The following is a 13234-nucleotide window of genomic DNA, read 5'->3' as shown; positions in this document are numbered from 1 at the left end:
TATATGAAATTTCATGCATATTGGTTAATATCTTAACCCTCCTGCACCAAAATAGCTGTTTACTTGGCTGTTTTCCTATGTTGTGAAAGCTGAAATTTCAGTTCAATGGAGCACTTTTGCCCCCCCCCCCTACCAATTTACCTTTCTACACCCCTGGCTCCCTGTTTGTGGAATGCTCTCCCCAGGGAAGCTCTCTGGGCACCATTAGGCGCCAGACAAAAACATTCCTCTTTAACCAGGCCTTTGACTGATTGACATCCAATGCCCTTTTAAATGTGTTGTGGAAGAGGGGGTTGTTGGTTTCTTTCTGTTTTTATTTCTATCGTGCATTTTGTATTTTTTTATATTGTAATTTTATGCTGTGAACTGCCGTGAGATCTACAGGTAGAGAGGGTGGCATATGAATTTAATTAATTAATTATATTTTTCTCTTGGTTAAATAATAAGATATTTAAAACTTAACAATGTTGAGTCAAGAAGGGGTTAATACAGCAACGATAGGTTCTTGGGTAGAGAGCAAAACTGACTTGCTCTGATATATGTTTTTAAGACATTCCAGGAATGTCCATATTATTTATTTCCTTGTATCTGAGCTAACTCCAGGCTCTGGCTATAGGCATGCCATCTCTTGTTTTCTGTATGTGCTGGGCAGGGACTCTTAATTTGAAATATGTACATGACTCACCATCTGAGCTTAGTTAGGGGGTGGAGAATTCGATTGCAACAGCACAAACAATTTTAACTGTCAGCTATTCTGCTTGGTTTTGTCCACGTTCTTTATTAAATGTAGATTTCAAGATTTTGACCTGATTTTGATCAGCTGGGACCGTTTTTCTGACATCTAGGTAAGTAGACGATATTTGATTTGCTCTCAAAATGTATCTGTCCCTATGGGAACCTGATTCCGATAATAGAATTCGATATTGTTTAGATCAGTGTTTCAATTGTTCAGAGCTTTTGTGATTATATCCAAAACTTAGAACATTTTTTTTTAATGAAAAGAAAAAACAAACAAATGTGTGAGGTTTCTAGTGTCTTAAATGCAGATTATATACCGGTAATTAAGACGTGTGAAAATAAGAATTGTGGTAAAGTCCCAAAACTGGCATTTTTAAGAACTGGAAAAGTTCAGTGTGTGTAGTTATAAAAGGTGCCCCTGTAAAGGCAAAATTGTTTGCTTTGGCATATAGAAAACATCCTGTTTTATTTTGTGCTGGAATGAAGTCCCCGCTCCATGTTTAGTGCAGGCCTCTGGGAAGCTGCCAGAGAGCAACTTGGCAGCAAGCATTGTGTACAGTTTCTCACAATCCTTTGTTAAAACATTACGGAAATCTGTTAATAGGTCTTCTACAATCCATAAACAGTTTACAGTGTGGGGTTCTTTTTTTTTTTTGCAGGCCCCATAGGTAGAAATCCCAACATTGTTTATCCTGTCCAATGGGGGGGGGGGAATAGGATAGCTGTTCCGGTTGTTTTGTGTACTGCACCTTTAATTATTTATTTCTATTTTTTAAAATATATAATATTTTTTATTAGTTTTCAATTACATTCCAGTAATAGCCTCATTATAACAATGCCAATTTATAATCCAGTTAATAATACCAATTGTTCAAATACCAGATTATATAATTTAGGTAGCCCCCCGCGTGCTAGAATTGATGGTTTGATGATTTTCTTTATTTCTGTGTTCTAAAATCTTACTAATCTCAATTACATTTCTATTTTATTTCTATTAATTTCAATTACATTTCTATTTTAATTCTATTTTATTTTTAAACCTGTTTTTGAGGTATGTACGAGGAATCCCAGGGATTCTCGCCATTGCATCATGTTGATTCCAATATACCATAAAAGGACACCATAAGGACACTTGTCTCTCCACCCCACCTGTTTGCAGTTCACAACAGTATTCATAACCACTCCTTCCTTGAAGGAAAAGAAGCTATTTCCCCCAATACTGAGCAACTTTATTAGATGTAACAATGGATGCCGTAATTGACACGATGCTGCTCCCAAGAAAGCTCTCTCCCACTGTTAATTTATTTTAAAATGCTTATATCCTGCTTATTTATTTTATTTTATTTTATTTATTGAATTTATATACCGCCCTACACCCGGAGGTTTCAAAGAAGTTCACAGAACAAAATCAAAATATGAAACCACAAAATATATAATCAAAATAAAAACAACAACCCACTAACCCCCCCCCCAAAAAAACCCCACATTTTTAAAGGGCATAGGGTATCAATCAAATCCACCAAAGGCCTGCTTAAAAAGGAACGTTTTTGCCCGGTGCCTAAAGGTGCCAGGCAAACTTTCCTTTTCTGCTTTTCTGTCACTTGGACATAAGGCCTCTAATAAAATGCATGCACATAGACACACACAACCAAATAAAAAATAAAACACAAACTGATCACTTAAATGCCACACTGTCCTAAAAAGTCATAGTACTATAAAAATAAAATCCTTTAAAATAAAAAATCACTAGTACAGACGTAACAATTTGCAATATCAGGGCATCGTCAGTATACCGTTTCCCCAAATGACTTCTGAAACCGTAGGGTTTTCATGGCATATGGGGTGCTTTTTTCAGGTGGGATTCAATCACATAACAACAAATTCTGGCTGGAATATTTGGCTTGTTATTGTGCAGCAAACCACTTCCCCAAAATCAAGACTTTTTTGAGGTAAGAAAAGTCGTAGGAAAATGCAATGGCAAAGTGTGTGATAACAATTGCTTCTTGCAGTGGTCGTATAACTTCCCCAGAAACAAATGGAACAAACGCTCAATAAATAGCAGGTACATTCGCCACAAAATGTGTGCAAATAAAGCACAATAAACACGTCATCTGGAAGCAGCCACAGAGCCAAGCAATTTCCCCAGACAGGAATTCTGGAGCCTGGGAGCAATTGCTTGCACAGTCACCAGTTTTACCTCAGATGGCAAGATGGCCCAGAGATGGGCTTTGGATGAAGATGTGCTTGAACTGCTCATCTTGGAGGTGTGGTTCTATCCTGCGTCTCCATCAGTGAGGACACTTTTTAGTTTATTTTCTTTCTAGTGTATTTCTAGAATGTCTTTTGAACAACAGAACATCTTCCTATTTTACCTCCGCTCCACATTAGCTATACTTATGGAAATTTAGATTTTATTGTGGAAAGTGATTGAGGTGTTGAACTAGGTCACAGGAAACCGAGGTTCAAATCTCCCAATTCCGCCATGAAGTTCTGGGTGACCTTGGGCCTAGCTTTTGGTGTAAACGACCTTCTCAGGATTGTTGCAAGGAAAAACATGGGAAAACAGGGCATGAGTCACATTGAAAACATGACCATGTATTTTCTGTCCTGAGCTCCTTGGAGAAAAGAGGCCGTATGCATCAAATAAACAAATGGAGTCATTTCAGTCGGTTGTGTCTAGTTCTTCTCTTGGCTTCTGCTGGTTCTAGGGTGGATTTGCCTGGTTTTGTTAGGATTTTAGCTGCTGGAGTGGGTAGTATAACCACATAGTTTCATCTAAAAGTTGTGTTGATTGTTATCTTAATAATAATAATAATAATTTTATTATTTGTACCCCGCCCATCTGGCTGGGTTGCTTTGCATTGAGCTGTTTATGAGCTTTGCACTGCACAGTAACTGAATTGGTGACATCTTCAGTACTGAAGTTTATTTCTAGGTTTATTATGGCATTTTTAGGGCTCGGTTTCACCTGCATGACCTTAGACATATCATGATCTCTCAGGCTGTGTACACACTCCTGTTTACTCTGCATCCAGTGTGCTCCCACTGCTGATTTGGGAAGCAGAGTAAACATGGTTTTAGGCACAGCCCAAATCTATTCTGTATCTATCCTGTCATTTCTTACGAAATACTGTATTTTGATGTGTTTTCCCCTAAGCCAGCTTCATTCTGAACTGAGAAAAAAGAACAACTTAGGTCCATTTTAAGCCAGTGATGTGTCTGTAGCCTCTTGTCTAACTGGGTTGTTGTATGAATAAAACAGGAGGGCATCTATTGCTGCCCTGAGTTCCTTGGAGAAAAAATAAGGGATTGTGACATACTTACTCTGGATGCCAAGTAAAGGGGGAGGGGGGTGCGCACAGCCTCAGTTACTACAAACCTTCCTGTGAAAAGGAGGTCTTGTTTAATGCAAACATGCTGTTTTGCATAACTCTGTGTGCTTACAATGAATGACCCATTCTCCACTGATCTATTTCCCTCACTCACAATCCCCATCTCCAAAGGCACAATTTCTTATGCTCAGCTGAGTCCTCCTTACACACACACACACACACACACACACACACACACACACACCCCACTGACTACTGAAGGCTTGGTGCTCATTGACCGAAAATAGCTCCTCTTGCTGCTGGTTTCAGCCCGCCCTGGCTGTGATGCTGCAGATGTCAAGTAAGGATAAGGGGGTGACTGTAGGAGTGAGAGATGCAGGGATAAAGAGGCGGATCTCTAGAAGAAAAACCATTGCAGCCCACACACTTTTTATATGCCACGTAGTGAGTAACTCTGTGTTAAAAGGGGGGGGGGAACCACAGTGGCATTCAGAGGGTGACCTCAAGTCCGCTCTGCCTCTTGGTGCAAATTATGTTTCTAGGGCACAGTTTTAAGGTTATGTATACAGAAACTGGATAATAATATGTCAACAATGTGATTAAGTTTTGCTAACATTAGACCGCTAGATGCAGACTAGGAAAAGCCATTGGGCATTTCATTAGATTTCCAGAGTGGTGTTAAATATTGTTCATGTAATATTGTGGTCCATGTTGGCAGTTAACACAGCAAGCCTTAGGATATCCCCCCCCCCCCCAGCACCAAGCAATGTGGTAACAGCTGCTTTCTATATTAAAATTGGACAGAGGAACACTGTTGTTGGTTTTTCTGTACACATTATAACTTTAAAGCACATTCGAAGCGCAGTCTTTCTCTCAGAGGTCTGGGCACTTTAGTTTACCCCCTCATAGAATTCCTAAAACAAAATCGAAAATTCTTTCCAGTAGCACCTTAGAGACCAACTGAGTTTGTTCCTGGTATGAGCTTTCGTGTGCATGCACACTTCTTCAGACGAAAAGCTCATACCAGGAACAAACTCAGTTGGTCTCTAAGGTGCTACTGGAAAGAATTTTCGATTTTGTTTTGACTATGGCAGACCAACACGGCTACCCACCTGTAAATAGAATTCCTAGCAGCCCTTACCAAACCAGCCCTATTCTACAAAATATATACTGAAAAGTAAGTCCTACTGAATTTAGTGGGACTCGGGATTGCAAGCTCAGTAAACTTTATAGCAGGGATGGGGAATCTGGTGCTCTTAAGATGTTATTGAACTGCAACTCGCATCATTCCTGAATATTGGCCCTGCTGGCTGGGGCTGATGGGACATAGGTGTGGGCCACTCCCGCTAGGCCACATCAGGTAAAGAGCTTTCTTCCAGATGTAACCCTCATTAGCATTTCTTCCTTACAGGACTTTTCTCCAGATGAGCAGTCACTTTGAATTACGGATGCCTCAAATGAGTATTAATCGTGTCACTGGAATGGAACGATCAAGCAATCAAGAATCTTGTCAGATGACTGAAAACATGACTTCTACAATCCATGATCTAGGAGAAAGCAGCCAGAAACAGTGTGGGCAAACCATTACCATATCTCCACTATGCAGAAATCATGGTAAAGTCAAGAGTGTTTGCTTTAGAATGTGCAACGCACAGCCCAGCCCTGTTGATCCTTTTCAGATCAACTACACATGATACTAAATGAATCTTTTGAGCATTGAATCATTATATTGTTGCTTTGGAGAGGAGACCGAATTAGGATTGGGACCACGACACATGAAAGGGTGAAGCTCTTTCCTCCCATGCCACAGCCCTAATTAAAATCACCACCACCAAGCTGTTACTTTGTAGAGTAGGAAACAGCCTCCCTCCTATGCCAAATACCACGGGGAGGAAATGGAATTTTCATAGGGATCGCTGCATGGGATGGAGGGAATTTTTTTTAAGCTAACCCTAACCCCTTCCCTCGCCATGATCAGCCTCCTTCCCACATAGATAGATGGTGTTTGAAATTTTAAAAAGAACTGGGCTGTGAATGTCTGTTGCACGTGTAGCCAAAACAGCACCACCCATGCCCAAGGGGGAGGTATCAGCAGGCTTAGAGAGATGCCAAGGTTTGGGGGAATATTAAGGTTTGCAGAAGTTGGAACTCTCCCACTCTACACATAAAAAAGTAAGTTTAAGTCCCATAAAGACTGTGCTTACTGGCCATGGATGCTGACTAAGGGGGAATGGGACAGAAAACAGGTGGAAGAAAGAATAGATTGAATTATCATCAAGGAGAGCATGGTTGCTAAAATGAATGTGAGTGTGCTAACTTGAACATACCAATACCTGTATGTGTATGATCAGATTGTGCTTACATGACTGATTTGTATGTCATGGACTGCCGTTTACAGATGTGTCAGGGTGTTTTAGTAATCTACTAAGTCAATGGTGCAAATACTCTTAGCATTGTATTGTCATCTATTTGGTTATTAAACTTTTGTTATACAGTAGATTGCTTCTTTTTTTTGCAATCTATCTAATGCATTTAACTCAATTGCGGCTTTCATCTGCCTTGTTTAGATCATGCAGAGTTCAGATACGCTTCCCACCCAGCAAGTCCTCAGTGTTCTAACACTCTTGAAGACACCAAAGGCATTTTCTTCCAAGTGGGGAGTAAAAGAAACCTTGAGTATTACACTACTAGCCAAGAGCAGTTTGGGAGCGGTTGTAGCAGCTTGAACAACAGTACGCAAGTCCAAGCGCCAGAGAAAGTGACTCTTGTCGTCGATGGCACTAGATTTGTTGTAAATCCCCAGATTTTCACAGCTCATCCTGATACTATGTTAGGAAGGTAAGCGTCTTCATTCCATTTTTTAAACCTTGCAGACTACATAAACGGAAACAAAGTGTATCGCTACTGATGCTGAGATGGTGTGCTTTGCAGCCTTAATAGGTTTAGGAGGATGCTTTGTAATTTTGGAAGACCACCTAGCTTTAGAATTCTGTCCTCATCATTTGGGCACGATCAAGTCCTTAAAATCCCATTCGAATCTGAAGGTGTTCCACTTCACGAGATTATTTGCATTTAACTTGTTAATGCATTCCAGTGAAATCAGATTAATTCCCAAGTAAATGGGTTTAGCGTGAGGGACCAGAATGAAGGTTCCCCTGGAGATGTTCATGGTATGTTGACCTTATGAGACATCCCAAAGATTATGTGGTGAATGCCACTCTAGATATGAGCAGTCTTAAGGCAAGGATAGGGAACCTTTAGCTCTCCAGAAGTTGTTGAACTAAAACTTCTGTCTGCCCCAGCCAGCCTGGCAAATGCTAAAGGACCATGGGAGTTGTAGTCCAGCAATATCTGGAAGACCACAGATTCCCTATCCTTCTCTTACAGTCAAACCACAAGAGGCTTTTATACATTTTCATTTTATTTACAAAAAGCAGCCACAAAGAGAGGAATAGTGGTTTAACCCTTTTCTAGCTCTCTCTCCTCTGCCCCCAGTAACTGGTGCCTGTCCCAATTTAGTTTTATTTTTAATAGAGCAAATAGCAGCTTATGGGGACAATTTTTGGCAAGACGCTGGTGTGGGACATTAGCTCTCCCATCCCACCATAACATCATCCTGATCTGAATTCCTTCCCACTCACCCGCAGCCTCCCCGTGGCTGCTTTTTTTGTGACATAGCCAGTCTCAGCACATTTTTAGATTATCTTAATTCACGTCCAGTGATCAGATCCTGATTATATCCTGATTTGAAGGCAGCATGTAAACCCTCATTTCCTGGTTTAGGAATTAAGGATATACCTGTAAGTGTCAAAGTCGGATGCATGAAGGCAGGAGCAAGATGGAATTATGTGGGCACACAGTTCCTTCTCAGATTATGACATCTGAACTTTTGAGAACTGTATGCCATTTTCTCAGCTGTGTAAAATGCCATCCATCTTAATAAAGGGCTTAATAATTACTGCATTATCAAAGAAACACTTGCCATGATTTAGATAACTCTTTATTTAGATAGTTTCAGTGTGCTCTGTTTACTTCAATACACCAGCTGGCTTTTGGGGACAGCCATCTTAAACCCATGTATGGATTATCATTTCAGAATGTTTGGACCAGGACGAGAATATAACTTCACTCGGCCGAACGAGAAGGGTGAATATGAGATTGCGGATGGAATCAGCTCCACGGTGTTCCGGACTGTGCTGGTGAGGAAGCTCCCAAAGCTGCAGAAGTGGGGTTCTTCCTCCAGTTTGTAAAGTTCCTATTCCTGCCTTCACATTCAGAGGGAATTTGAGCTCCTCATGTATCTTCTGCTTTATTTATAGATCTTTCTTTCTCGTTTCCTTCCTATTTCTTACTTCTAAGTCAGTGCCTATCACTGATAAATGTGTATTATTGGGAATAACACTTTCTGCTTTGTCCCATATAACTAGTAATGTTTTTTGTTCATGGTGTATGTACACAGTGCTGGCTCCAGGTTTGGTGATGTCCTTGGACAAGACACCCCCAGTGGTGGCCCCCTCCCTCAGTGAGTCTACCACCTCACGGCCATTATGGGCAGCTGTTGCTGCTCTTCTGCCACCTCATTGTCATTGCTCCCACCTGCTCACTTGCCAGGCAGCCAATGAGCAAAGAGGCAGCAGCTCCTGCACCACCTCCTCCTCCTCCTCTCCACCATTTTTGTTTGCTTGATGATCCCCTCGAAGGCCAGAGTGAGAGGCAGGTGAACAAGCAGGCTGCAATGGTGAAGGGAAGGAGCGGATCCAGGGGACTCTCGTCATCAGTGGATCCTCTGATGGGATATGGGGCAACTATGCCAATCCTTGGTGCCAGCTCTGGTGTCATGGTAGAATATGGTGCTAATTCATAATGTTGAGCTTTAAAAAACAAACACAATGATTTAAAAGGTGCATTAATCCATTTTCTGTGTTAGATCAGAGTAATGAGATAGCTCAGTTGGTAGAGCATGACACTCTTAATCTCAGGGCCGTGGGTTCGAGTCCCATGTTGGGCAAAAGGATTCCTGCATTGCAGGGGGTTGGACTAGATGACCCTCACGAGACCTTCCAACTCTACGATTCTATTAGTTGAACTTCCGTCAATAACCAGATGGGAGGCTGCCTGGTGCCCTGGGTGCATCCCTCCATACTTTGGGAAGGAAGAACAGGATACAAGTGAAATAAACAAGAGCAATAATAAACACAGCTGTACTTTCCTTTCAGGATTATTACAAAACTGGAATCATCAACTGTCCCGATGGGATTTCTATTCCGGATCTCAGAGACACATGTGACTACCTTTGCATCAACTTTGATTTCAACACAATCAAATGTCAAGACTTAAGTAAGTGTGGCCAAAGTCGAATGAGTGGCAGGTAAATGTTGCGCATGTCGGGGCCATTCCGCTCCAGGCCCTGCTAGTCAGGGTGGCATTTGAGATGTAGGGAGTTGGGTCTCTGACTTTCTCTCAGGTGGCTTTAAAAGAAGCTATCAATGGCTACTAGCCATGATAGCTATGCTCTGCCTCCGCGGTCGGGGGCATTAATGCTTCTGAATACCAGTTGCTAGAAACCACAGGCGGGGAGAGTGATCTTGTGCTTGCGGGTTTTCCAGAAGAGGCCCCTGGTTGGCCACTGTGAGAACAGGATGCTGGGCTCAGTGGACCATTTGCCTGATGCAGCAGCGCTCCTCTTAATGTCCTTCCAGCTGTATGCAAAGGGCTCACATGTGACTTATTTCCTGTTAGGTGCATTATTGCATGAGCTGTCCAACGATGGGGCTCACAAGCAGTTTGACTGCTACCTGGAAGAGCTGATCCTGCCTATAATGGTGGGCAATGCCAAGAAGGGTGAACGCGAGTGTCACATTGTGGTGCTAACGGATGAAGACATAGTGGACTGGGATGAAGACTACCCACCTCCAATAGGAGAAGAATACTCACAAAGTAAGGGATCTGCATTTATTTTATTTATACAATTTCTAGAAAGTTATTTTAAAAGCCCACTTAATGGTATACATGGTGTGTGTTGTCTTAGCAAAGGCTGAAAAAAGAAAGAAAATACAGTTACAATGGGGGTCACTTATACCAACCAAAAAAAAAAATCCAAACTGTATAGGGAAGTTTTTAATCTCTGATATTTTAAATGTATTTTAATGTTTGATGGAGGCTGCCCAGAGTGGCTGGGGAGACCCAGCCAGATGGGCAGGGTACAAAAAATTATTATTATTATTATTATTATTATTATTATTATTATTATTCTCTATATAACATTTAATTATTATTGTGTAACATTTTTAAAATGTTATAAGGATCATATAAAATGGTTAAATGAATAAGAAATGGATAGGAATTTCTTTTTTGCCTTGTGCAGAGGCTTATTCCCAAAAATCCTTGCATTTCAGTGTCTGGTTATCAAAGTCCAATTGATTACCATGTGTAAGAACTATGGCTAGATGTTAAGATAATAGGCTGAATGCCTACCAACCCAGTAATCTATACATGTAGTAAATCTGTAGTTTTTGTTCATAATGTTGCTCAGGATCCAAACATCTGAACTCATCACACCCTCCCTCTTAACAGTAAATTTGCCATGGGGCGGAAGCAGTTCTTTCTGAAGCAAATTTTTGCATTGCTATTATTAATGGTTTGCAGAATATTTATTTATTATTCTGTATTAAATTGGATTGAGGTGGGAGAGGCAACTTTTACCAATTCCCCTTGTGCGTTCCAAATATCCGCTTGGTGTGGGAGGCAGATCTGCCATCTTCCGTCCATGGGCAGAAGGATACGTTCCATGTGTGGAAGGTGAAGTCAGGATGCAACCCAATATTGTTTGAGAAATGTGTATCCTGCCTTTCTAGCAAATGGTGCTCAATATCACAATTATTTATTATTATTATTCGGCATTATTATTTATTATTGCAATATTTATTTAACAAGATTCTTATACCGTTAAAAATTAAATCAACCTCTAAGTGGTTTTACACAAAATATTGATTAAAAAATGGTAAAAAACCAGACTTTAGAACCAGTGAATGTCCCAGCACATGTGAAATTGCTAGTGTCAAAGGTTTTAACTGTCCTCCCAGTGCTCTACTCATTTTTTAAAAAACTGCTAACCTGTCAAACTAGCCATTGCTACAGTTGTCAGATTTTTAAAATACGATTTTCTTGTAGTTCTATATAGTTCTAAGCTGTACAGATTCTTCAAGTACATTGAGAATCGGGATGTAGCAAAAACGGTTCTGAAAGAACGTGGTCTGAAAAACATCCGAATTGGCATTGAAGGCAAGTACAATGTTTTCTAAATAGTAAAAGCTTTTCAAAAGAAGCCAGAAGTTTCCTGTAGCAACTCTGCATTTACTGGGTCTACTAACAGATAGCTCAGTCACCCATGTACTAACTTTGCTGCTCTGGAACCCTTCGATTTTGGGTCACCAATTTCATGACTAACCTTTTTTTGCAGAGGAAGCCCTAAACGTTGCCTGTATCTGAAGCTGCTGGCAAGAGCCCTGGGGTTAGCTGTTTTTTTGGAAATGCTATTTGGCAGTCACCCCTGGGCTGAAGGCTGTGTACACACCAGTGTTATTGCACACGTGGGTTGTTCAGATTCTATTTTTCCATGTATGCTTTGGGGAAGTTTGTTCACCCACATGAGTGCTTTCAATTGAACTCTGCCTCAGTGTTTCCCATCCACTCTAGGAGGCAGGTGTACAGTGTTTGGTTTCCCCTCTTCACCCTCCTTGAGTTCCGGAAACCTGAAGTCCATACTGCACAAATAGCGCACACAGTATTTGTTCATCTGTGTGCACTGCCAATTTTTATTGTATTTCTGGGATGCACGTTTTCAGGTATACCGGACTTGCACAAGGCAGGTTACTTTTTTTAAAAAAGTGTGTGTATGTGTTGCACCCAGGGGTGTGTTGATAGATGAAACCCAGCAAAACATCACCGCACACACAACAAGAATACTGACACAATGTGCTTCAGTTCATCTGCAGTTGGGGAAAGTTTTATATTGTATTCCTACCCCACGCCCCTTTCTTACTGCATTGTCCACAGATCAGGACAATCGAAATTAAATGTTGGAGAGACAAGGGAGCACAGGCTGCCATTTGGATGAGGACAATGCCATGTGGATGGCATGGAAAAAATGCACCCATGGGATGCCTTGAATCCACTTTAAACAGTGTTGTGTATACAGCCTATACAGTTTCATCAGCACAGTCCTAGTCTGAACCCTGGGGATTCTCTTCCTTTGGGCTGCTCGCTGGGGTAGACCGAGGTGGTTAACAGTGCCAAAATAATTGTTTCAGGTTACCCCACCTGTAAAGAGAAAGTGAAGAGGAGGCCTGGAGGGCGCTCGGAAGTTATCTATAATTATGTGCAACGCCCATTCATCCAGATGTCATGGGAAAAGGAAGAGGGAAAGAGTCGCCATGTTGACTTCCAGTGCGTTAGAAGCAAATCTCTAACAAACCTCGTGGCAGTAGGGGAAGATGTGGCGGAAGACCAGGAAGTTATGCTACATCACCGGCCCCAGGTGGATGAACTTGACAGACTGAATGCACCATTTTCTCAAATGGATCCTAATGAGCTTCCAGAATAATGTAGCTAAAGTGCAGTGTTTTCTCAAATGGATTTGGTTGATTGATTGGCTCAGGACAGAATATCCAGATCGGCCTGCTGCTAGTTTTCATACAACTAGATCTCTTAAAAGCTATTGCATTACCATAATTGCTGTATTCTCTAAATACATTCTACATAAGTAGAAAGGACTAGTGTTATTACATCATTTACTGAGGCCTCCCAAGTATTCTCCAATGAGAACGTGGACTCTGGGAATTAAGTTTACATCTCACCCTGTCGAAGAACAGAAATAAAATGTTCTTACTGAATTGGAATAAATATGGTGTAAATATACATACAGTTCTGTGTTAATGCTTAGCAGCTATTGCTTAGTTACAAATAGGCCAAGCTCTATAGCAATGACGACTTCACCATCATGGGGAAATTATCAGTAAGAATAAAAAACTATGCTTCCCATCAGTTGGGTGCAGCTACACAATGGATAGGATATGCAGTCCAGTGTTGTTTCTTTTAAAGTTTCCGTTTCCGTAGCTGTCCCACCAACTCCCTAAATTACTTCTTAATCTCCAGGATCTGCTGGG

At 41.1% G+C, this 13234-nt stretch overlaps 1 protein-coding gene across 1 annotated transcript; it reads left to right on the top strand.

Moving 5' to 3' along the window:
* Nucleotides 1-672: 672 nt before the first annotated feature.
* On the top strand, nt 673-12986 carry KCTD20 (potassium channel tetramerization domain containing 20). The gene is made up of 8 exons (XM_033152572.1): nt 673-845; nt 5482-5684; nt 6638-6908; nt 8167-8269; nt 9287-9407; nt 9810-10007; nt 11241-11351; nt 12380-12986. Exons 2-8 carry the CDS (start codon nt 5495-5497, stop codon nt 12670-12672), a joined length of 1287 nt encoding a protein of 428 aa, XP_033008463.1. The 5' UTR covers nt 673-845; nt 5482-5494; the 3' UTR covers nt 12673-12986.
* Nucleotides 12987-13234: the final 248 nt, after the last annotated feature.

This window comes from Lacerta agilis, chromosome 6, assembly GCF_009819535.1.
Source record: "Lacerta agilis isolate rLacAgi1 chromosome 6, rLacAgi1.pri, whole genome shotgun sequence".
Classification (NCBI taxonomy): Eukaryota; Metazoa; Chordata; class Lepidosauria; order Squamata; family Lacertidae; genus Lacerta; species Lacerta agilis.
Note: the sequence above shows the minus strand (reverse complement) of the source record. Positions and strands in the feature narration are given on the sequence as shown.